This window comes from Geotrypetes seraphini, chromosome 8 (assembly GCF_902459505.1).
Source record: "Geotrypetes seraphini chromosome 8, aGeoSer1.1, whole genome shotgun sequence".
NCBI classification, from domain to species: Eukaryota; Metazoa; Chordata; class Amphibia; order Gymnophiona; family Dermophiidae; genus Geotrypetes; species Geotrypetes seraphini.
This window is the reverse complement of record NC_047091.1, coordinates 70,115,891-70,141,739: the sequence shown is the minus strand read 5'-3', so window position 1 is coordinate 70,141,739 and position 25,849 is coordinate 70,115,891. Positions and strand designations below refer to the sequence as shown.

General features: G+C 44.2%; 1 protein-coding gene across 3 annotated transcripts in view; it reads right to left on the bottom strand.

Moving 5' to 3' along the window:
- Positions 1–25,849, bottom strand: part of ATG2A (autophagy related 2A) — a 207,209-nt gene that overhangs the window by 109,342 nt on the left and 72,018 nt on the right. For 2 of the 3 annotated variants that reach the window (XM_033954151.1, XM_033954152.1), the window contains exons 5-14: positions 24,259–24,427; positions 23,022–23,195; positions 21,389–21,485; positions 18,906–19,067; positions 17,821–17,966; positions 10,898–10,979; positions 10,273–10,525; positions 7,020–7,164; positions 6,767–6,865; positions 2,482–2,658 (exon numbers count right to left, since the gene is read on the bottom strand). In XM_033954151.1, the coding sequence (XP_033810042.1) occupies positions 2,482–2,658; positions 6,767–6,865; positions 7,020–7,164; positions 10,273–10,525; positions 10,898–10,979; positions 17,821–17,966; positions 18,906–19,067; positions 21,389–21,485; positions 23,022–23,195; positions 24,259–24,427 (1,504 nt within the window). The remainder of the gene's footprint in view (positions 1–2,481; positions 2,659–6,766; positions 6,866–7,019; positions 7,165–10,272; positions 10,526–10,897; positions 10,980–17,820; positions 17,967–18,905; positions 19,068–21,388; positions 21,486–23,021; positions 23,196–24,258; positions 24,428–25,849) is intronic. The other variant, XM_033954153.1, reaches the window with a different exon arrangement.

Below are 25,849 nucleotides of genomic sequence, written 5' to 3'. Positions count from 1 at the left end.
AGAGGGGCCAGCAGAGGAATCACATCCCCCCTGACGGGCCCCCCGAAAGGACTGCATGCGCTGAAAGAGGCGACCCCGGGATGACCCAGAGGCCAGGAAGGAAGCAGCCCCTCGACCACGGTGATATCTGCGGGACTCATGCAAACACTCCTGAGCAATGCCAATCCACACAGGCACACAGGTATGGTCCTCAGGCAGGCGGGGGCATTTTAGAGTCTGTCTGAAATAACTTGTCCAAATCCTTGCCAAACAAAAAAGACCTCCCAAAAGGGAAATTTTGTCAGCTTAGCCGCATCCGTCGACCAAGCTCGAAGCCACAAGGTACGACACGTGGCTACCCCGTGAGACATGGACTTGGCTGATATCCACAAGTCATACAGGGCATCAGAGAGATAAGAGGCAGCCATCTCAATTTTAGTTACGTCCTGTTCCACCAAGGACCAGTCGTCAGACTAACGGTCAAGGACACACTCGGCACACCAAAGCACAGCCTGAGCTACCAGAATACCACACATAGCCGCCTGGACCCCTAAGCAGAGACATCAAAATTCTGCTTAAGAAGGGCCTCCAACTTACCCTCCTCCGAATCACGTACGGCTGAGCCGCCCTCTACGGGCACTGTATGCCACTTAGCGATAGCTAAGTCCACCGCGTCCACCACAGGTAACTTCAAGGAATCCCTATTCCCCTCCGAAATGGGATACAGACAAGCCATGGAGCGTGCAAAATGAAAAATTGCTTCTGGTATCTTCCACTGCGCCAGGACAATATCCCAAATATCCTGATGCATGGGAAAGGAGCAGGATGCAGAGTGGATCCCCCGAAGTAGAGGGTCCACCACATGCAGGGTCTCCTGCGTCTCCTCCTCGAAGCACAACACCGAGGAGGCCTGAAGAATCAGCTCCGGGAACTCATCCCACTGAAAAATGCGCACCACGGACGCATCCTTGCTGGTAGATGGAACTGCAAAGGCCCCACTACCAGCATCCGTCCTCCCCTGAGAGGATCCTGAAGTCTCCCAAAAGGTCTAGGTCCTCATCTACAGAAAACTGCTCCTCAGATACAAAATCCTCATCCCAAGCCACCCGTAGCCACTTGGATGAGGGAGGAGGAGTCGGGGACACGACTGACACTGAGGGGGGCCGAACTGGAGTGGACGTAGAGGGATCCCCCCCGAGACCCCTGGGGCGGAAGCAGGACCCCCGGCCGCCTGAAAGTAAGCCTTGCACGAGGCAAAAAGAAAATCAGGGGGAAACCCCACTGGTGGCCCAATGGGACTCACTGCCAAAGCAGAGGACCCACTAGAAGATTGCCCCTGTATTTCCAATACAGGGGGAAGGTCACCTGAGGCTGCAGATAAAATGGAGGTGCTTCCCGCTAAAAATGGAGAGGATCTCGCCAAAAATGACCCCTCCGAGGCCTGTAGCATCTGGGAAGCCTGTCCCAGCCGCTAAAGCAGGCAAGCTGGCAGCAGTGGTAAGGGAATCCTTTTTACCCTTACCGTCACCGGCTGGGGAAATCTCTGCGTGGATGGCGGGGGAAGCATGGGTTTCCCTGCTGTCAGCAAGTGAAGCACTTACGAAGGGGAAGCCTGGATGGCAGTACCCAATGCCGACGAGGTTTCCCCTTCGCAGGAGCCTGCACAGCGCTTGCCTCGCATGTGGAGTACAATGAGCACTTGCTCATTGCGCAATACACAACCTAGCTAGAATACAAATTGCTGGTTAGTTAAAAACAAAACAAAACAAAACAATAATAGACAAGGGAAGGCTCCCTTCAGACCAGCACTGCCTCAGGGTTTTTTGTTTTTTTTTTAACAGAACAGACTCCACTGGTTCTCAAAGCTATATGCCTTGCCTGTATCGGTGGTAAGGCTTACAGCAGAGGCACCTTTACAAAATTTGGAGGAGGTGGAGGAAGGGAGGGGATTCAACACGAGACCCTTCGGGTGCGACACCCCCAAGGTCGGACATACCCCCAAACAGGGCCCCTTCAAGCTCAGTCTGGCACCAGAACGGGGACCAGGAGCCCTAAACAAATTCCAACAGCTCTAACAAGGAGAGATTGGCTTAGCTCACCTACCACCTGCTTGGAGACTGAGAGAAGACTGTTTGATAGAGGGATGGACAGCTATTAAGTACTATAACCAAAAGTTTGGTCTCAAGTCTCCACCTGCTGGTCATGGTGAGCTATTACCCATCAGTGAAGGCTTTACCGGTCCGGAGAGGTTGTCAAGGAAACATTATTTTCCCACACACACAGGAGTGGGAGCAATCTTCAAAACTGGTTTTCTGTTATTAAACAAATATTTATCTGTACAGAAATATTCAAGCATTTTCCTTTAAATAAAACCCCAACTGATTCTAGAATATTTTTAGATCATGTCCCATGACACACATATCAAGTTTTGCAACACCCAAAGACTTAGCTAGCTTGAAAAATGGAAAGCTGGTGCCTACCCTCCTATGCCCAACTGCTCACCAGTGGCATGGATGTGCTGGCCTTTGTGCTGAAAGACCGTTCCCAGTCTATGGCTGATGGCAGGTGGAAGAGAGGTCCTAGCCGGTCCACGACCCCCAGCTCCACATCTGCATAGAACTCAGCCAGCTCCACGGACATTTCCACGCTGCGTTTGGCCTGTGTCTTCTTCCGGCTGCTCTGCGGACAAAACATAATAAATCAAAAGAGTGACTGGTGAGCGTCCCACTCGCTGAACCATGCCAGTTGATATATCTCTTTAATCACATTCAAATCGTCCCTTTAAAAACTCACCTTTTTGAAGTTGCTGTTAAATCTTAAAACCCCCTCTTCTCATCTTGATTTTAATAATATTTTTTCTATAACAAACAATGGGCTTGATTTTGCAGCCAGGGCAGCTACATTCTAAAGTTAAGTGCTGCCCCAGTGCTTAGCTTAAATGGACTGTCCCAGTGGATATACACTGGCTCTTAGCAGTTCTAAACTAAAAACATATACTTATCTATTTAGAACTTGTATCTCTCTTAGATGTCTGCTTCGCTCATTCATTCCTTTATATACCCTCCAGGCGCTAAATGCCTTAATTCACTCACTGGTCATCCAACAGATGGATTACTGTAATTCTCTCTTTGCAGGTTTAAAGAGCAAAGATCTCCAGACATTACAAAGCATTCAAAATACTGCTATTACATATTACTATATTACATGTCTTCTGAAAAATGCACCCTGGCTTCCTATACCTCACCAAATTACATACAAAACTCTTACTAATTTTCAGTTATTTATTCAGGAGACCCACTTTATCGCATCTCCTTCCCCTGCACTCCCACTTAGATCAACCGACAAAAATCAATTTGGACCTATCCTACTTCCTACTTTTCGTGAGACTGTCCATGAGCATATACATCTTTTTGGTCCATGGTCCCACCCTTTGGAACTCCCTCCCTGTATCGCTGTGGCTTCAGTCATCCTGTTGAAAGATGCCTTTTCATAGTTATTTTACCTTTCACACTCCACTTTCTCACTAGGCTTCAAAGTGGGAAACTGGAAAGACTTGTTGGTTCCCTTTTCTATTTATCTCACCCACTATCTTATCTATTATTGTAGTTCTAAACGCCACTTCCCCCACTGTCCTGTTTGTGCATAATTTCACAATATCCCTCTTTTATTAGAATTGTAAGCAGCCTAGGTTTTCCTGATTAGCGGGATAGTAAATTTTAGTAAACTTAAACGGGAAAAATTTTCAGCATGCCTCTGACACTAATCCAGCCCTTAGTCATATAGATAATATCTGGTCGTTAAGGGATAGATTCTATAAATCGTGCTTAAAAATGGGGGCCAGAAAAGATCGGTATACATTTATAGAATTACCCCCCCCCCACACACACCCCCCCCCCGAGTATGCATGTATGCCCCTGGGAACAGCTACACACAATCCCGTCAAAATGCATACTTAGAGCATGTTTTGCTGCACAGTGTTAAAAGTGCCATCTTCCATGTTTATGGCATATTCTGAACACAGAAAATACTTTCTAAAATTACTCTGTGTAACAGGATCTACCTGAAGGGGAGCAATATCAGCTGAGCAGACTGAACAGACCAAGTCGGTCACTCCCTGTTGGAGTGGAGGAATGACCTAGTGGTTAGGGCTACAGCTTCAGCTCCGTGAGGGTGCCGATTCAAGCTGCTCCTTGTGACCTTCGGCAAGCCACTTAACATTCCATTGCCCCAGTTACATTAGTCAAATTGCGAGCCCACCAGGACAGATAGGGAGAAATACTTGCATACCTGAATGTAAACTACTTAGGTTATAAGTGGTGTTTAAATACTAAAATAATTTTTTCCTGTGTCACTATGCTCTTGCTTGCTCACATACACTCAGAGATTCTCCCATAACAGCAGTCTTATCTTTCTGATAGAATTGTACTTTTGTGGACTATTCTGAAGGCTGACCATATTCCAACACAGTAACTTATAATTTGCATGGGAAGAGTTTATACACGGTAATGACATTCCCCAAAAATCCCCTTATCTTCTATGGAAGCTCCACGGGCAATCCTGAGAGAACATCACTTCTATTGCTTCATTTCTTAAAAAGCAGAAACAGGCCCAACATGAAGCACCGTACTCAGAACTAGTACACTGGGGCAAAGGGGATGGATGGGTTCTAAAATGGTTAACAAAATGTGCATGGGGAACTTAACGCTCTGAGCATCCTGAATGTACCGAAAAAATCATGCAATATTCAAAGAGGCACTTTTATGAGGAATGGTCTAATGCCTGGCAACTAAAATTCAATGCAAAGAAATGCAGAGTAATGCATTTGGGGATTAATAATAGGAAGGAACAGTATATGCTGGGAGGAGAGAAGCTGATATGCACGGACGGGGAGAGGGACCTTGGGGTGATAGTGTCCGAAGATCTAAAGGCGAAAAAACAGTGTGACAAGGCAGTGGCTGCTGCCAGAAGGATTCTGGGCTGTATAAAGAGAGGCGTAGTCAGTAGAAGGAAGAAGGTGTTGATGCCCCTGTACAGGTCATTGGTGAGGCCCCACTTGGAGTATTGTGTTCAGTTTTGGAGACCGTATCTGGCGAAAGACGTAAGAAGATTTGAGGCGGTCCAGAGGAGGGCGACGAAAATGATAGGAGGCTTGCGCCAGAAGACGTATGAGGAGAGACTGGAAGCCCTGAATATGTATACCCTAGAGGAAAGGAGAGACAGGGGAGATATGATTCAGACGTTCAAATACTTAAAGGGTATTAACGTAGAACAAAATCTTTTCCAGAGAAAGGAAAATGGTAAAACCAGAGGACATAATTTGAGGTTGAGGGGTGGTAGATTCAGGGGCAATGTTAGGAAATTCTACTTTACGGAGAGGGTGGTGGATGCCTGGAGTGCGCTCCCGAGAGAGGTGGTGGAGAGTAAAACTGTGACTGAGTTCAAAGAAGCGTGGGATGAACACAGAAGATTTAGAATCAGAAAATAATATTAAAGATTGAACTAGGCCAGTTACTGGGCAGACTTGTACGGTCTGTGTCTGTGCATGGCCGTTTGGAGGAGGATGGGCAGGGGAGGGCTTCAATGGCTGGGAGGGTGTAGATGGGCTGGAGTAAGTCTTAACAGAGATTTCGGCAGTTGGAACCCAAGCACAGTACCGGGAAAAGCTTTGGATTCTCGCCCAGAAATAGCTAAGAAGAAAAAAAAAAAAATTTAAATTGAATCAGGTTGGGCAGACTGGATGGACCATTCGGGTCTTTATCTGCCGTCATCTACTATGTTACTATGTTACTATATGTTACTGAAATAAGCCTAGTAAGCTTCTATGGAAACTGAGTAGGGCGAGAATTTAAAAAAGTGAATTCAGATAATTAGGTATGAGAAAGGAAGGGACCTACTCCAATGGCAATTAGGTATGAGAATAATTAGGTATGAGAAAGGAAGGGACCTACTCCTCTAGCCAATGGCAGCCTGCTTACCTAGATACTACAAACTGTTGTACATGTCTCAGTGCTGGGCCATACCAGATTTCGAGCAGTGGCTACAGCCCAAAAATCTTCCAAGGCTAGATCTGGGTACAGGTATATACAGTATATGGAGTGAACATTCAGTTTAGAAAACGTATTGCGCATTCTTATTGGACTGGATTTATTAATTTGATATACTGCTTAGCACATTCATGTTTTGAAGTAATGTAATTTATTTCTTATATACCGCTACATCCGTTAGGTTCAAAGCGGTTACAGAAAATATACATTAAAAATTATGAGCAAGAAAGGCACTATAAAAATAAGTCACACAATATACAAATCATAATTGAATAACACTTCTACTATATAATGAAAGCCACCTGAACTCTGCCTCCAGACTGCACCAGCACCACCTGGATGGTTCCAAAGCAGTCCATATCAGGATTTCAGTGACATTACCTAGGTTATTGCTGCTGAAAATCCAGGAACCGACTTAGTGAACAGGACCTATCTGGGTAAAAACCTTTCCTACCCAGATAAATCCAGCTGAATACTGACCCTGTATTTGTAACAGTCCTCCTAAACTCTCACATATTATTCTTGGGCCTCACCACGGTATCTTATCGGACCATGGCTGCCTCTTACAGTTATAGTTATGGAGACACTTTCTTCCATACTTGATACCCTGACCTTGACTGATCTCTCTTCAGAATGCAACACTTAGTCCCCATGGTCTCATTTCTCAAATTGAGGATCTGACAACTCTCCACCCTCATGGTTGACTGCAAATGAGGTTTGTGCTGTTTGTGTGGGGCTCTTACTCTTGAGGGGGCTGTTTCCATCTGCTTGTAATGAATCTGGGCACAGGGTCTGGAAGAGGAACTGTAGGTAAAGGCACTGGGGTTCTTAAACAACAGGAGCTGTGGAGAAAAAAATTGATTAATTAAGGACTTAAAAATGAACTATCAGCACAGATACAAACAATGCTTTTTTTCTTTGTCTCATGTTCATTTGAACTATTGTATAGATGAATGCTCTCACTTATTCTCAAGGGATGTCCTCTCTTCATCTTACCTCCGTATACTCCGGCTCTGGCATTCCCTCGGTCCACAGGCTCTCCAGAATCTCCAGCATGCCAAAGGATAGGTCCAAGTTCAACGTCTGCATGTTGCGGCCTGTGCTCCGCTCACAAACAACTTGCACTGCTGCACCCGTTACCCTGCAGTGAGGAGTGGAGGAAGATGTACAAATCATAAAAATGTTATTAGTATACCTGCTTTATTAACTACAAATTAGAGAGATAAATTTCTTAGTAATCTGTGACACTAATCTCTATGTATTCTCATAATCACAGCTATAGTTCAATTAGAAATTTTTCTTTATCTGTTATGATTTAACTAAATAAATATTTATGAATTATTTTTATAAATTATTTGTGAAGTGCTCAGACCAAGAAACCCATAAAATAGTGAAGTCACTAAATGAGGTTTTCAAGGGGACCATCATCGCCTTCACAAGTCCCCTGCCCTCCCTATATCTAAAGGCTTATGTAAAGCCTATCTTGTACATGCACCCAGCTGACGGTGCTGATCTATTTTGGGGAGCAGTAAACGATGTTGCCTCTCATTGGTGACTTATAAATAAATATAAAGTGCTTATATGAAGTGCTAATTATATTTTTTTTTTTTCCTACACTAGGTAATAATTGAATTTAAAATTTAAAAAGTTTATAAAAACGTACCTACACTAGGTAATAATTGAATTTAAAAAGTTTATAAAAACGTAAATACAGGGTTCTTTAAGATTTTAATAATGCCTTAGTATTGTTTAGACCCTGATTTAGATAGTATAGAAATTGAGTAAACACGTTAAGGTGCGTTGACATATATTGTTTGTCTGCTTCTTTCTTAGTGTCCCTCCCTGACGAAGAGACGAAATCCGGGTCGGAGGGACGGGAATTTAACCAGATAAGAAAATATAATTAGCACTTCATATAAGCACTTTATATTTATTTATAAGTCACCAATGAGAAGCCCGAGACCCTGGCCCCACTGTAGATGTACTAGATCTACATACCATGGGCATCTCTGTCAGTCTGGTGCCACTAGAATCACCCTTCCCTGGTGTGCCATTATTTCTGCACTAAAGACTGCCCATCGTGGTCCTTAGAGGGATGGAATAGAGAAGATCTGCTATTGGCCAAGGTTGAACCATGGCATTGACATTTGTTTCCTGGTTCACACTTTTGGCCGACGAATCAAGCTGCCTTCATGCTGGTGGCCAACTCTAACAGATCGAATGTTGGATGTCCACACCACTTTATTATACATGTGAAAGCCTCCTGGGACAGTGACCATTTCTCGGGATCCAGGGTCTGATGGCTGAGGAAATCTGCTTGTCCTCTCCTGCGTCAGGCTCCACTGAAAGTGACAGAAGATGAGCTTTCACTCATCGAAAGAGCATTCTTGATTTCCCCTTTGTGATTGTTATAGGCTACCGAGAACGCAAACCGCCTTGTTCGGGAATTTCAAACCTTGATCTCGAATTTCAAAAGCCCCAGAAGAATGGCCCAAAGCAGGGGTGTCAAAGTCGGTCCTCGAGGGCTGCAATCCAGTCAGGTTTTCAGGATTTCCCCAATGAGTATGCATGAGATCTATTTGCATGCACTGCTTTCATTGTATGCTAATAGATCTCATGCATATTCATTGGGAAAATTCTGAAAACCCGGCTGGATTGCGGCCCTTAAGGACCGACTTTGACACCTGTGGCCCAAAGCTCTAAGCGGTTGAGTTGATCGACCACTTCCTCTGGGAAGAGGACCAGCATCTCTGAACCTGACGTCCCTCCCAGGCGTAGAGGCTGGGATCCATCATCAGAATCACCCATCTTGAAACACAGAGAAGTCCTTTGGAAAAAGAGAGAGGATTTAACCACCAGATCAAACAGCGATGAGCCTCGACTGTCCAAGGGAACTGCTGATGCAGCAGATCCCTCTGCGGGCACCATCGAGAAAAGAAGTGTTTCTTGGGGTGGGCGTAAGTGCGCTTTTGCCCATAGGGCTACATCCATAGTCACAACCTTTGACTCCAGCACCTGCAAGAACTGCAAGGTCATCGGAGCGGGCATGCTCTGAAAGTTTCAAATCTGTTGGAGGAGTTTCTCTCTGGAAGGAATACTATGCTTGCTCTTGTAGTGAAGTGGACTCCCAGAAATTCTAAATCTTGCATCGGTACCAGGTGGCTCTTTCAATAGTTGACCACTCGGCCAAGCTGTAAGATGGAAGCTATACAGCTTATAGGGAGAACCTCTGCCTCAAGAAGCCTGGAACCTGGACTGCCTGTTTCTTCTGACAGCTTCTCGGGCCCAACATCCAACCCCCTCTGAAGTTCACACATGCAAATGGAGAGTAGGAATGCAGTTGGCCCCAATGGACAAACCGCCATGGAGCCACACAGCCTGCACTCAAACCCACTAGCGGATAAACCTGAGGTGAGCTATGCTCCCAAGGGAACGGTCCAAATGCAGAGTAATGCATTTGGGGATTAATAATAGGAAGGAACCATATATGCTGGGAGGAGAGAAGCTGATATGCACGGACGGAGAGAGGGACCTTGGGGTGATAGTGTCCAAAGATCTAAAGGTGAAAAAACAGTGTGATAAGGCAGTGGCTGCTGCCAGATGGATGCTGGGCTGTACAGGTCATTGGTAAGACCCTACTTGGAGTATTGTGTTCAATTTTGGAGACCGTATCTGGCGAAGGACGTAAGAAGACTTGAGGCGGTCCAGAGGAGGGCAACGAAAATGATAGGAGGCTTGTGCCAGAAGACATATGAGGAGACTGGAAGCCCTGAATATGTATACCCTAGAGCAGTGATGGCTAACCTTTTTGAGCCCGAGTGAGGATTGGGATCGGGAGGAAAAAATTTTTCTTTATTGTAATCACTTTCTGTACAAGTTAAATCTTGAATTGAATATTTGAAATTTATAAATAAAAAAAAAAAAAAGAAGAGAAGTATGGTAATTGAGAGGGTGGGGGAGGGGGAGGGGATGGATCATGAATGTCTTCATAGAACATTCTGGTTGATGTACCTGTTAACTGTTTATGCATATGATTTGCTACTGAATTAATAAACACATTGAAATATAAATGCTCAAGGATTGACAAATAAATGTGTGGTCTTTAACAAACTCATTTTACTCCTAGGGATCTTGCTAGGTACTTGTGACCTGGGTTGGCCACTGATACTGGCCTTGATAGACTTTTGGTCTGTACTAATATGGCAACTCTGATGTTCAACTTTCAGCAAGCATTGGCCCACAGTCATACCTGATGTGGCTAAGCGGACAGGCCTTCTGGAACTGCTGCCGCAAGTGCTCAAAGTCTCTGCCACTGAAAGCTGAGTCCTTGAAGTAGGTGAGCTCAGCAAAGAAATGCTTGTTGAGTTCTGCTGGTGAGGGCTTGGAGGAGCCAGAAAAGGGACAAAGGTGCAAAACAGTCAGAGTGAGACCACCAACAGTGACCTTCAGCAGAATCTCCGGTCGCAGAGTCTCTAGCAGTGGTGAAGGCTGGGTTGTTTTTCCTGAAACAGACAATTGTGATGTGCATAAAGAAACTATACTACCTCCAATAAACTATGAAAAAGAGAGAGAGAAGGGATTTTGGATTTAGCTCAAGGTGAGTTACACTCAGGTACAGTAAATATTTTTCTGTCCCTAGAGGGTTTACAATCTAAATTTGTATCTAAGGCAATGGACAGTTAAGTGGCTCAAGCAGGATCACAAGGCGCAGCAGCGGGATTTGAACCCTGACTTCACTGATTCTTTATCCACAGCTCTAATCATTAGGCTACTTCTCTTTCCTGCTGCCTGATATTGTTCCTGCAACTGCACTACAGGTTGTTACCTTGGATTGGGACATGCCCCTGGAGGTCAGTTTAGATCACACCACCTACCTTCCTTCTGTAGGTTTGGGGAGGCAGCTGCAAAACAAGGCCTGCTGTGCCGCCAGGGGGCACTCAAAGGAAGCCGAGGTATCTGAGAGAGAAAGATGAGCACTTTAGCCAAAACAGCATTATTTATTTTAGAGCATTTGACTTACCACCATTAACAAAGTTATCAAAGTGATTTACAAAGAAAATAAAAAGAATCAACCAAAACAGAAGCAGGTTGCAGTTTGTGTCAGCAGAAACAGGGGGCCAAGTACCAGACCTCTTTTAGTTAATAAGTCAGTGACAAGCAGGATAAAATATATACTCCTGCGCAAAATATTTGAAAATTCTGTGCACAATAATTCAAAATTCTGCAAAGTTTCTTTGTAGTGTTTTGCGTAGAATTCTCCTATCCCGAGACCTGAAATTCCTTCCTACCTTTTCCTTTCTCAGATTCCAGCCTCTCATTCCAACTGCAGTTCTATCTCCCTCTAAATACCACAACTCTCTCATTTGCACTTTGAATCCCCTCCTTGGCTCCCTTAGTCTGGCATGCCTCTTTCCACTGGATAAGAATCTCATCCTCCATTCCCATCCCCTTGGTCTCGGTCACTCTCCCCTCCTCTCTCTACCATACCCCCCCACTTGCAGGTCCAGCATCCATGTCCCCTCACCCCACCTACCACCTCTCTCATTTGCAACTTGAATCACTTCCCTAACTCCCCATGGTCTGACATCTCTCTCTCCCGCTCTACACAGTCAAGCATCTTTTCCTTCTCACCCCCCTTTCTGGCCTGGGTTTCCTTCTCACCCCCTTTCCCCTCTATTTATGGATCCAGCATCCATATCCCTTCCTCTCCCCCCTTCCACTTGCAATACAGCATTCATGTCCCCTCCCCTCTCTTCCTCTACCTGCTAGTCTAGCATCCATGTCCTCTACTCTCCCCTCCCCCACTTGCAGTGCAGCATCCATGTTCCCTCCCCTTTCCTCTTCCCCTTGCAGGTCTAGCATCCATGTCCTCCCCCACCCCCGCTTGTAGTACATCATCCATGTCCCCTCGTCTTCTCCCTCTTTTTGCAGTCCAGGATCCATGCCCCCTCCTCTCCTTCCTCCCCCCCTACTTGCAGTCCAGGATCAATGACCCCGCCTCTCCTCCCTCTCCCTACTTGCAATCCAGGATCCATGTCCCCTCCTCTCTTCCCTCCCCCATACTTGCAGTCCAGGATCCATGTCCCCTCCTCTCTTCCCTCTCCCTACTTGCAGTCCAGGATCCATGTCCCCTCCTATCCTCCCTCCCCCTCCTTGCAGTCCCGGATCCATGTCCCCTCTTCTCCCCGCTCCCCCTCCTTGCAGTCCCGGATCCATGTCCCCTTCTCTCATCCTCCCCTACTTACACTCCAGCATCCATATCACCTCCTCTCCCCCCCACCAAGGGCCTAACAGCCATGTTCCCTCCCCCCAGATTGTGGCCCAGCATCTATGTCCCCATCCAATTTACTGCTATTTAACTAATTTAACTGTTAATTTAACTATTGTTATTGAATCTGATCTAGTGCCATCTGATTCACTGCTAATTATCCTAGAAACTGGAAGTAACAGAAACACCAAATAGCCATTAGGACAAGTAGGAGTCAGTTTAATCTGCAAGCATGCATCTCCTACTGATTCTACTAATCTATCTATTATGCAATAACATCAAGGATGTTAAGTCACTCTATCTACAGCTACACTCAACCCATTATCCTGATCTACCCATCAGACTTATAATTAACCAACAGGAAGACAGAGCAAACCATATCAAGGTAATCTAAAGCAACAGAAGACATCAACATACCCCAAAAAATAAAAGGATAAGGGAAGTAAAACCTATCAGAACCACTACATCCACCAAACTTATCACATCTACTTCCGTTCCCTGTGCATATCTTAACACCAGATCTGTTAGGAACAAAGCATTTTTAATTAAAGATTGGATCATCAACAAGCAAATAGCCTGTCTTTTCCTAACGGAAACGTGGCTACTGTCTGAAGATAACCCAATAATAAATGATCTTCTGCCAGATAATTTTAAAATTCACATGCTAAATAGTGATGGAAGAAGAGGGGGAGGATTAGCAATTGTCGCCAAGGAAGAATTTGTAGTTGAACTATTGGATTCCAAAATGACCAACCAATTAGAAATATTAGCCTGTAAAATTAGCAATAAGGAACTAGAAGATTCCCTTTCTTGTATATTATTCTATGTTCCGCCGAAAAGCTGGCCAAAAGCTAGAGAGGACTTCTGCGAATTTGTCCTACATAACTCAATCACTTCATCTCATAATCCTCATAATTCTTTCATAATCCAATTACGGGAGACATAAACTTACATCTAGATGAAATAGACAATCTAGATGCGAAAAAAGACTTTAAAAACTTTCTTTCTTTACTCAATTACAATCTCCCTTCACCCACTCAAACATATGAAAAAGGCCATCATTTAGATGTGGTAGCGATGTCCATAAAGGAGATCATAAATCCTCCCATCTCTCTTTCGGACGGTACTTGGTGTCATGATATCTGGTCTGACCATTTCACTTATTATTTCAATCTATTCTGGACTCGGCTAAAATCTAAGACATGCCCACGGACAAAAAGAGAACACCTCACAAGGGGCCATATCAACCCAGGGGAATATTGGTCACAAATGATCTACAAGCGAAGATAGAAGAAGGAGTTTATTTCTATGATCACTGGATGAAAACTAGCACATCCATTTTAGATAAAATTGCCCCTAAACGAAATAGTAAAAGCTGCTCAAACAAATACAACAAATGGTTTGACATCGAACTCCTAACAATGAAACAATCAGTAAGACGATTAGAAAGAATCTGGAAAAAAACGGGAAAGCTGTCAGACCGGGACAACTGGAGATCCAACATAAAACTCTACAAACAACAGATAAAAGAAAAACATAAAATATTTTACTCATCCAAAATTAACTCAAACACTAGCTCAAAAGGAACTAATACTAAAGAACTGTTCAACATAGTTACGAATTTATTTGACACCACACACTACACTCAACCCATGCATAACATCAAGTTACCCTCAGCAAATGATCTAGCACATTTCAATTCAAAAATTAAAAACCTAAGAAATAACTACTCGATAATTGCCGAATACGAACATCAATCAACTGATATACAAAGAAATGAAATACCAGCGGACATGATTTGGAGTTCCTTCCACAATTTAGAACGGAATAACTACATCAAGTTATATAACAAATACTCTAAATCATACTATGTCCTAGATGCATGTCCCCCAGAAATTATGAAAGCAGCTCCATTAGACTGGACTATTGTAACATCATATACCTGGGATCCTATAAAAACACCATCAAACGCTTAAGAATAGTTCAAAATGCTGCTGTCCGCCTCATCTTCGGCCTCAAAAAATATGACCTTGTTAGCCCCTATTACGCTAAACTCCACTGACTGCCGGTGGAGGCAAGGATCATCGTCAAATTCGCCTGCCTCTGCTTCAAAACCCTAGCAGGCTCTTCCCCAATCTACCTATCCAAGCACCTTGAAATCGCTGGCCCCTCTCGTACACGAAACACCTACCTGTTCTCCTTTCCTTCCCTGAAAGGCTGCCTCTACAAGAAATTTCTCGACAGATCCCTCGCATTCCAAGCGGGCAAATGGAACAAATGCCTCACAGCACTCATCTCCAATTCCCCCCCTACCAAATGTTCAGGAAGACAATCAAAACCTACCTTTTTGATAAATTCCTCTAACTTCTCCCCCCTCTTCCTTGCCTCCTCCTCGGACCTTGACTTACCTCAGTCTCTCGACTCTTCTAATTCTGTCTGCCACCTAACGGCTTAACAAAATGGATCACCCTATCCAACTAATCACCCCTTCTTCTTTACCCCCCTTACTTAATGCCTCTGCTCGGCTTTATCGAACGCCGCAGTATATATCACCGCTGTATGTAACACTACTGTATGAACTCCGCTATATATATGCAACTTACAACAAATGTAACTTCTCTGCAATAATAACCGACCTGAAAAATAACTTCACCGCAAATGTAACGTCGCCGAAAATGTAAATGTAGCTATGCCAAAAAAAAAAAATGTGTAACTTCGCTGTAATGTACAGTCTCTTCATCTGTTAACCGCATAGAACTTCTATGGTAATGCGGTATACAAAAATAAAGTTATTATTATTATTAAACTATCTCTATTGAATTACCTAACCAATAACCTAAACAATGGAAAATTCCTCACTAATAATGGTCATATTATAATAACCCCAATTCCCCAAAATCGTAAAGAATCACCAACATCAGTAACCAACTATAGACCAGTAGCATCCATCCCATTTATTGTAAAAATCATGGAAGGAATGGTACACACCCAACTGATGGAATATTTCGATCAGTTCTCTCTCTTGTACGAAACACAATCTGGTTTTAGGCCTCTATTTAGTACTGAGACAGTAATTGCGGCTATCCTGGACAATGTGCGCTACTTGTTTAGTAAGGGCCTCAACGCCCTAATCATGCAATTTGACATGAGCTCTGCCTTCGACTTGGTGGACTATGGGAAACTATTACAATACTTAGACGCAACTGGAATCAGAAGAGAGGTATTAAACTGGTTTTGAGGTTTCCTTATATCACGCACCTATCAAGTCCGTTTTAATTACGATCTCTCTGATACATGGAGCAATCTATCTGGCGTGCAGAGGGATCACCATTATCCCCACTGCTCTTCAATGTTTACATGGCCTCATTGGGTGCGCAATTGTCCCAACTGGGGATAAAACTATTTAGCTACGCTGATACTTCACGATAATTATCCCATTTATTACCTCTGTCTCAGAAGTCACCCCCAAAGCAACAGAAGCAGTAAATCGGATGGAGCAATGGATGACTGAATTCAGACTAAAGCTAAATTCAGAGAAAACAAAATTTTTTATAGCACTTGACACTAAAGCATCACTGTGCATCAATAACCTTAGTTATCCCATTCAACCCACAATGAAGATATTGGGAGTAACACTGGACCAGAGCCTGACCATGAAAGACCAGGTAGACTCCCTGATTAGAAAGATCTTTCTCACCCTCTGGAAGTTTCGGTCTATCAGAGCTTACTTCGATGTCTCATCATTTAGAATTCTGGTACAATCCCTCATACTGAGTCAACTTGATTATTGTAATATTGCCTACTTGGCACTCTCCCAGAAGAACATGTGGCAATTGCAACTGGTACAAAATGCAGCGGTTAGGTTACTTTGTGGACTGAAGAAGGATGATCACGTGACACCTTCCTATCGACTTCTGCACTGGCTGCCGATGGAGGTACATGTGAAATTCAAGTTTGTTTGTTTTTGCTTCAAGGTACTTTATGGCTTAATATATAACAGACTTTTTCTCCTTCACAACCAACAGATTCAGGAGAACCTCACATCTGAACTTTGTTTCTCCACCGGTTAGAGGTTGTAAATTTAAAAGTCATCACCAACATCTTTTCTCACATCAAGCAGCATTATGGGGTAAAGACCTGGAACAACTGATCGTGCCTACTACTTATAGGGAATTCAGGAAACACCTAAAACATACCTGTTCCTGAAGTACTTAGGTAACTGACCTATACAATCTTAGTCCTCAACAAATGATCTTTAGAACTGTGGATTGAAGACAAGTTTTATTTTATTTTTCTTTCCAGCTTATGATTTATCTTTAATCTTATCTATTGTTTTGCCTTTTGTCTTTGTTTTGTTCTATTTCTATCATTTAAATTTCTCCAGAATTCTACTGTTCAACGACTCCCCCTTCTGCTTCTATTCCTTTCTCTCCTCTCTTCTACCTTCCAAAGTATTTAGATCAATGCTGTCTTGTTAAAATGTTTATTTTATTTTTATTTTTCTTCTAACTATACTTTTCACTTCTCTATTACCCTCCAGGTACTTTAGTTAGATTGTGAGCCTTCGGGACAGTAAGGGAATTTTTCAAGTACCTTTCTTATTTCTAATCTTAATGTATATTTTCTGTAAACCGCTTAGAACCTAACGGATGTAGCGGTATATAAGAAATAAATTACATTATATTACATTACATTATTCACTAACTCTGAACTTTGTTTATTCCACTCGATCTGTAATACCTTTTAATCATTGTAAACCGCATAGAACTTCACGGTCCCGCGGTATATAAACTGTTATTATTATCCACTCCACTTCCCCCGTGTGGGTATGGCCTCTCTCCAACTGACCCCTTCCCCCCCTTCCCCATGAGATCAGATATATCTGTGGGCCTCCCAGAGCAGCAGCAGTGGTGGTAACCGGCTGGCAGAGGCAGAACAGTGAACAGGCTTCTTGCGGCTGGCCCTGCCAGGGTCTTTCCACTGCTGTGACATCTATCTATCTATCTATAGGAAGTGTTATGGCTGAGGGAAGGCTACATCCTGTTCACAGTGCTGCCTCTGCTGGCCGGCTAACGCCACTGCTGCTTCTTTGGGAGGCCCACAGGTATGTCTAATCTCATGGGTGTGGGGGGGCAGTCAAAGGAAGAAAATGAGGCCAGCCTTGTGCAGGGGAGAATGAGGGATAGGGGACAGGGGCAGAACAGAAGGTTTGCGCAGAATTCTGCATGGATGGGGGGATTCTGCTCTGTGCAGTTGCACAGAATTCCGCCAGGAGTAAATATAAAAGGCAAATATGATAAAAATAGCACTAAAACCCAACTCTCCTGATTGGCTGCCTGGCTATAGCTGCTTTACCCTCAACTGATCTGCAGGTAGAAACACATATTCTCTAATAACCCACTGCACTCCCAGAATAGAGATATGCCAACTCGGAAAGAAGGGGAGCAATAGAAATCCTATACACACAGCAGTGCCTCACAGACCCCTCCCCTACATCCTGCAAAAAAAAGGGCTGCATAGCAGGCTTACCCTGGAAGACAAGGAAGATGGCTGCAGCTGAACCGTGCTGTAGTCACTATGAACAGAAGTGTTTAGATCAACATCAGATAGTTCACCGAGGGAGCGGACAGAGCTCACACTGCTCGTCATGGGTGCCATGGAGAAGAACATCTCTACTGGGGAGGGAGGGAGAATTACGAGAGAAAGGGAGAGAGAAAGGCATCACAGGCTGCATAAAGACATGACACCTGCAATCAAATCTGTTTACATAGGAGCATTTAAAACACTGGCAGATCACAATATATTTGCCTGAAGTTTTGGGGGTTCCATTTCTTGCTTCTTTTTTGGGGGGGGAATTTTGGGGTCCTTTTATTAAGGTATGCTAACTGATTTAGCAGAAGATTAGCGTGCGCTAAATGCCAAGATGCCCACAGAATATAACGGATGCCTTAGCATTTAGCATACGCTAAATCAGTTAGCACACCTTAATAAAAGGATCCCTTTGTAATTTAAGTTCAGACACAATACATACTACAAATTGCTGACCCACTATTGCTTCTTCAGTGGGTCAGAAACAAACAGCCCAACTCCCTTTGTCCCTCCCCCACCCTTAAGAACCCATCTATTCTTCCCTATATCATAATCCCTTTTCCTTCTTCGACATTTCATAAGAATTTCATATTTTCTCTTATTCTAAAGTACCCTTTCCTATCTGTCCTCTTATATTTCAGCACACTGTTACAACAAAGGCTTACAGATTTTGCTTGTGGGGAGTGTGTGGTACAGTGGTTAGAACCAGAACCTCAGTACCCTGAGATTGTGGGTTCAAATCCCACACTGCTCCTTGTGACCCTGGGCAAGTCACTTAATCCCCCATTTCCCCAGGTACATTAGAAAGAGTGTGAGCCTGTCAGGACAGATAAGGAAAAATGTTTGAGTACCTTAGGTTATAAGTGGTATATAAACACTAAAATAAATAAATAAAATAAACCTTAAGCCATCTGAATTGTTATCATGCATTACATGCATCAGCATAATTTTACTGATCAGCACAGCAGCTCCTTCACCCAAACTTAAATTATCCTCTGATTTAAGGATATGGACTAGCTCTGCACCTCCATTCTCCAATCCCAATAAAGTCTGCAGCTCATAGTCCTCTGACTGGTTCCGATCAGGCCCCATGTATAACTGTTGGCTCAAGTCCTGCTCAATTAGCTTCAAGTCCTCAGAGTCCAGGGGCCGGCTTTTATTCAACGCTTCCTTCAGTCCATGCACTTCTGTAAGGAAAAATCCAGATGCTCATAGAAATGTCTAAGATCTGACTCACCACAGGCCAATTTTTAAGATAACCCCTGAGCAGCCAAGAAAAACAAATGAAAATTTTAACAACTTATTGTTAGGTTCAGCTGAAAATTTTCAAGTGGGTCAAACTTTGACCAGTGAAATTTTGAGCAGTTCAGGTCAGGTGGGGGTATTCGGTCAAACTTAGCTACCAAACAGCCCTCTTTAAAAGGACAAACAAAAATTAACCCCAGCTGAGATCCTCCCTATCCCTCTCCTTCAAGCTGAAGTGATGTTTTAGTCCTAAGGAGAAACAGCAGTATCAGGACAAAAATGGAAGCCAAACAGGGAAGAGCAAGTCCATTAGCTGGCTCAACTAGAGGCTCGTGAAGAGTGCCAGCTGAGGCTTAGGAAAGGATCTAATTCAGATGATGGCCCTCTCCCATCCTATCTTGACAAACTGGATGGAATGGAAAGTGATTTGGTGACAAAAAGAGGGTCAGCTACCTAAGGGGGGCTAGCTACCTAATTTATCTCCTCAGGAACTAACTCCACCCAGAATCTGAGTGGTTAAATTTGAACTGTTCATCCTGGATTTGGCGACAGAAGAAATTTTTCATTTATACAAACCTAGGTGCCTTCACCTAGATTTTTTTGCGACACATAAGGACAGCCTTACTAAAAAGAACATAAGTCAGAAGTTCAGCTGTGCATTATTAAATGCTTAGTAAAAGCTGGACTGGATATATGCACTATATTGTGAGAATCATAAAATATCTTCTAGCCCTACTGAGTCAGGGATTCTCCCTCAGTGTTGATGTCATTATATCACTGTGCAGCAGAGGGCACTGGCCCAGTGAAAATTACAGGGACCAGGATGCATTGAGTCCTGTAGCTCAGATAGAACTCAACCATCATCCAGCAGATGGCGCTGAACTGCATGTACAGGCTACCCTGCTGAGTCATGGGGTGGAACCCAGATAGGGAGAAATTCATATGCCCAGTCTGGAATTCAAATTGACAACAAGAGAAAAGGTCGACCCAGTTACTCCACAGTAAAATAAAGCCCAGAGATTGAAAAAAACAAAACAAAAAAACCCAAAAAACTGTGGAGGATGATGTTCTTGATACTTATTTATTGATGTATTACACAGAAAATCAAAGTCATAATCCACATATGTTCAATAAATAAGTATCAAGAACATCATCCTCCACGGTTTCTTTTCGTTTTCAGTCTGGAATTCATTCCGGAGGTCCCTGGTGGAAGAAAAGGATTCCCTAACTTTCCCCTAGATGTGGCTGTGGCAGAAGCCTGGGGAAGCTAATTTCACTTGAGCTGAGAAAGATAGACTGTACCAGGTGAAACAGTTACTGACAGCTTGGTTGAGGGTATCTGGTTGTATGTGCATATGGAGGCCCCACAGGGAACGTAGGACTAGGGAAGTTGAATGGAAGAGGTGACCTGGTTGGCTGATATAATCTGCTGGAGGTAATATTCTCCCATGTGGAAAACTCTACCTGTATTCCAATGCCTGACCAGAGCTGCGACTGGAATGTGGCAAAAAACTGTTTCCTGCACTGTGATAAAGACTGGTTTTGGGGCGTGGCAAGCCCTACTGAGCATATGGCCTGTGTTTAGGAAAAAGACATGAAAAGCATAGCTGTTTCTTGGGAAAAGAAACCATTAAGGGAAACTTGTGAAGAAACAGGCATTTTCCTGCTGTTTAATAAAGAGTTATTTTTGTTCTGAACACTACAAAGTGTTACATGTGTGTGTGTACAAATCCTTTCCTGAGCACCGTGCCCTGCTCTGTCACATGGCCATTGAAGGAAATGAGCAAAAATGGTATTTTTACAGCTCTGAAAAATAAACCACTAGCAAGACCCATGCACTTATAGCAGTAATGCTGGTAAAATTGTTCAAAATATCCAACTTGTCTACATTTTGGCTTTATTGATGCCTATTTGATTTTAGTATGAAGTGCCCTCTCTGTCCCAGTATTTTTTCTTACACCGCTATACATTTTTAGTACTCCTCACTCCCCAAGTCTACGCTTCAGTTGGTGCTATTATGTATGTATTGTGCCTCTGCCACTACAGACCTCAACGCACAATTTGCTAAACAGCAGTTTGCAAAAGTTCCTTACAAGACTGTTGAGTTTTAAACTCAATATTCTCTTTGTAAAAAACATTTTTAGCGGGGGTCATTGAGTGTTAAGTAAGGCCCTGCAAAAGGCTCAGCCGATCATGTCCAAGGGGGTGAATGGGCATGCTCTGGTGAATCAGGAAGATCAAAGGGCCTAATGCTCGAGCTCACCTGAAATACAGAGGGTGCTGAGCAGGTCCTGCAGGTAGACCATCTGTTTGAGAGACAGCAGCAAGTGTAAGGATCCCATCTTCCCATCTAGCTCCAGCTGCCAAGGTTAGAGGAAGGATAAAGGTCAGAGACTATTGAAAGGTCACACCTCGAGTCAAAAAAAAAAAAAGAGCAGAGGCATCACAGGATTGTGGAGGAATACCGTATTTGCCGGCGTATAAGACGACTTTTCAGTACCTTAAAATCCTCCCCAAAGTCGGGGGTCGTCTTATACGCCGGGTACTGTTTAGAGAGCTGCACGGGGACGCCCCTAGGGTCGCGGGGATCCCGTGGGGACGCCCCCTAGGGTTGCGGGGATCCCATGGGGACGCCTCCGAGGGTCGCGGGGCTCCTGCGGGGCTGGATGCTCAGTCTTCTGGATGTACGCGGCTCTTCTTCTCCCTACCTTCTCTGCTTGCAGCACAGAGCCGAACGGAAGTCTTCCCGACGTCAGCGCTGACGTCGGAGGGGAGGGAGGGCTTAAACAAAGCTTAAACAAAGCCCTCCCTCCCTCCGACGTCAGCGCTGACGTCGGGAAGACTTCCGTTCGGCTCTGTGCTGCAGGCAGGGCAGATAAGGAGAAGGAGAATAGCCTCGCGGTTCGAGTGGCTACCAAGGGAGAGGGGCGGCCGCCCCGCCCCGGTTGCAGCACAGCCGGCCAGGTTCCCTTACTTTTGTGGCACTTCCCCGACCGACCGATAACAGCCCGGGTCCGACAATCCTCCCTGCCCTGTAGCCGCGAATCTAAATTACCTTCTTACAGCTGCTGTAAGAAGGTAATTTAGATTCGCGGTTAAGGGCAGGGAGGTTTGTCGGACCGGGGCTGTTGTCGGTCGGTCGGGGAAGTGCCACAAAAGTAAGGGGACCTGGCCGGCTGTGCTGCACCCGGGGCGGTAGAGAAGGTGTGTGGAAGAAGGGGTCATCTTATACGGCGAGTATAACACAAAACTCTATTTTTTAACTAAAAGTTGGGGGGTCGTCTTATACGCCGGCAAATACGGTAGCTTAATGGTTAGTGCAGTGAGCCAAGATCCTAGGAAACTGGATTCAATTCTCACCGCAGCTCGAGATCCTTGACAAGTCATTTAATCCTCCATTGCCCCAGATACAAAACAGTTTGCGAGCCCAACAGAGGCAGAAAAGGTACCTGCATATAATGTGAACAGCACTGTGTACATCTAGAAGCGCTATAAAAATACTAAGTAGTAGTACCTACTCAAACCCTCCCCCGCTACATACATAAGGGACTAGGTAATCAGAGGAGATACAGGTTCACATTATACCCTTACATTCCCTTCAAGCTCCTTTAGAAAGTTACAATGTTATCCTATTCAGGCTGCCATTAAATAATCACAAGACAGAACTTTGTTCACATCTAGTGACAGTGCCAAGCAAGCTGCAATCTAAGCCAATAAGCTAAACTATCACAGGTCAGCTGACTGAATCTACCCTTCCTGCTGCCACTCAGCAACTAGAGACCTGTCCAGCAGCCATCTTTTCACAGTCAGTGATGTGACTCTTAGACTCAGGCTCTGAATGAGCACACAAAAGCAGGTCCACTGGATGGCTTCTATGGTTCACTCATTGCTCCAACCTTCGGTCCTGGGAAAGCTTCATTTTGCTTCAGCTTCACCGTCATTTCCATGTGGCCAGAGCAGCTTCCAATCAGCAGCAGCTGAGAGGGGGAGGGGGTCTCCTCAGGCCGGCTGGGAGACTCCATATGTATGGAAGGACATTCACTAGCAGAGCAGGAGGACATCTCCATTTCCTAGAAGGTAGACAGATATCAGGTGAATTTGACAATACAGACAACTGGAGGGCTCTAAAGCCCACCATGTGATACAAGATAGTTTATGGAACATAGAACATTACATTACATTAGTGATTTCTATTCCGCCATTACCTTGCGGTTCAAGGCGGATTACATCCAAACTAAAAACAAGAATTACATTCCAAATTTGAAGTAATAGAATAAGCGATGAGATAAACCATTTAAGGTTACTAGTGGGAAGTAGAAGTCTTTAGGAGATATGAATAGGGTGAATTATGGGGTTATAGATAATGTTTGGTAAATAGAAGAATATTAGAGAGTACTAAGGGTATAGAGAGTCCTGGATGTTGGGTTGGGATTGGTTGTGCTGGATAGGTTTTATGTGTTTTTTGAAGAGTATGGTTTTAATATCTTTCTTGAAGGTTTTGTAGTCTGTGGTTGTAGTTAACAGAGTGGTGAATTGTCTGTCCAGCTTAGCTGCTTTGGAGGCTATTAGATTGTCATAAAGTTTTTTTCGTTTGACATTTTTGGATGATGGATAAGAGAATAGTGAATGGGTTCTTCTGTGTCTGATTGAGGAGGATTGATTTAGTCGATTATTCCAGTAGGTTGGGCTATGACCTCAAAACCTGCCTGTTCTGATACAGGACATATTATGAAGTGTGGCACAAGGACCTCACAGATCATCTCCCCCTCCCCCTCCCAGCACAAGCAGCTTAAGAGGCAGGGCACAGACCATCTTTTCTATGTGACATGCAAGAACCCAGAACCTTCCTCTCTCTAGCACAGGGTGGCTGCATTTCAGGGGCAATTTGGTCAGCAGACTGCATGGAGACAGCAAGATAGAGGGGCGGAGGTCACAGCTTCAGGTCACTAACAACCATCATCACACTGTGACCAGGTGGGATGTTGGTTAAGGACAGAGAAGCTTTACTCTTCCTGATCGGGGAGGGGGGGGGGGACTAACGGAGTACTACAGTCTCTGGGAATGCCAGTCCAGATTTCAATGTACTTTTTGGGGGGGTTCTGATAGCACAATTCCTGCAACCTCTGTGCTTACCTCAGGGACAGGAGAAGAGGGGGGAGTAGGCTGTTTGTCGGGGAACTCTTCATAATACAGTGAGACCCCGCTCAACTGCAGCACCTTGTGGACAAAGGCAGGCAGTTGGTGGATGTCCACCGGGAAGACCTGATTTGAGTCTTTCACTGCCTCATCACAGTAATCCAACCTATGATCCAAATAAAGGAATAAAATCAGGTATTCATCTGCACCTGCCTTTAAAATTGGTTCATCCCCATTAGACCAGGTTTGTCTATCAGTCAAGAAATCTGTTCTTAACAGCTTCCAGAATTTATAAATATGCAGGTAAATAAAGCAAAGTCCTCAGAGGACAGCAGGCATATATTCTCACAAGTGGGAAACGTTATTCATGGAACCCAGTATGGACACATTGGCTCGCAGACCTGCTGTTCAATAATAAAGCTAAAAAGCCAACTAGGGGAGGTAGGCAAGTTGTGAGAATATATGCCTGTTGTCCTCAGAGAACACCTGCTACAGGTAAAGAAAGTTTAGGTTCTCACTTCAACAAACTTCTTTCTCTGGATGTATCTAGTAGTCTTGAACAGCAGGGTTTTGTCCCTGAACCTGCAAGTTACTGCAGAAAGATGTCACATATTTTTCGAATCTGCCTCCTTCCCAGAGAGCTGTGCCTTGCTCCTTCACAGGTTGTCCCAAAGCAGTGCAAAATACTCTTAAAAAAGACATAAAAAGGAGGGGTATGGGGAATATCCCCAACAGCCCCAAGTCTTTTCTGCTTTGTAACAAGTATAAAAACAAGGTTAACAAATATAAAAATAGAAATGGCTTGCAAACAGCACTTACACTCTTGGAGCTCATAGTTACTTATAACCATTTATCAGGCAAAAGGAGAAATTAGGTTCTTACCTGCTAATTTACTTTCTTTTAGCTTCTCCAGACCAGTAGAGGTTAACTTTACGAATGGGTATATATCTAATCATGACCAGCAGGTGGAGACTGAAAACAAAACTTTGGGACAGTATATACTATCCTCCCTTCTCTATTTCCCTCAGTCTGCCGAATAGCCAAGCAGAACCAAGAACTGGAAAACAGGAAGAAAACAATACTCCGAACAGGAGTAACAAATAACATACCCAAATGCTGTTGGAAAATGCAGAGGAGAAATACCCGAAGGAAAATGTCCCCACAGCTCGCCAGCTAAGCCAGCCGAGCCACAGCCGCTGTTCTTTAATTCTCCCCGGCCCTAGAAAAATACTAGAACCCGCAGCAAAAAACAAAAACTGCCCGCGAAAACAGCCCCAACAACAACAACAACAACAGACAGGGTGGGGACCTCTACTGGTCTGGAGAAGCTAAAAGAAAGTAAATTAGCAGGTAAGAACCTAATTTCTCCTTCTTTAGCACTCTCCAGACCAGTAGAGGTTAACTTTACGAATGGGACGTACCAAAGCAGTCCCTCTCACGGGCGGGACCCCCGAAGGGCCGATACCAGAACACGCTCACCGAACACCGCGTCCCGACGCGCCTGAACATCTACCCGATAATGTCTAACAAATGAATGCAAGGAGGACCAAACCGCAGCCTTACAAATATCCACCGGAGGCACGAGCGA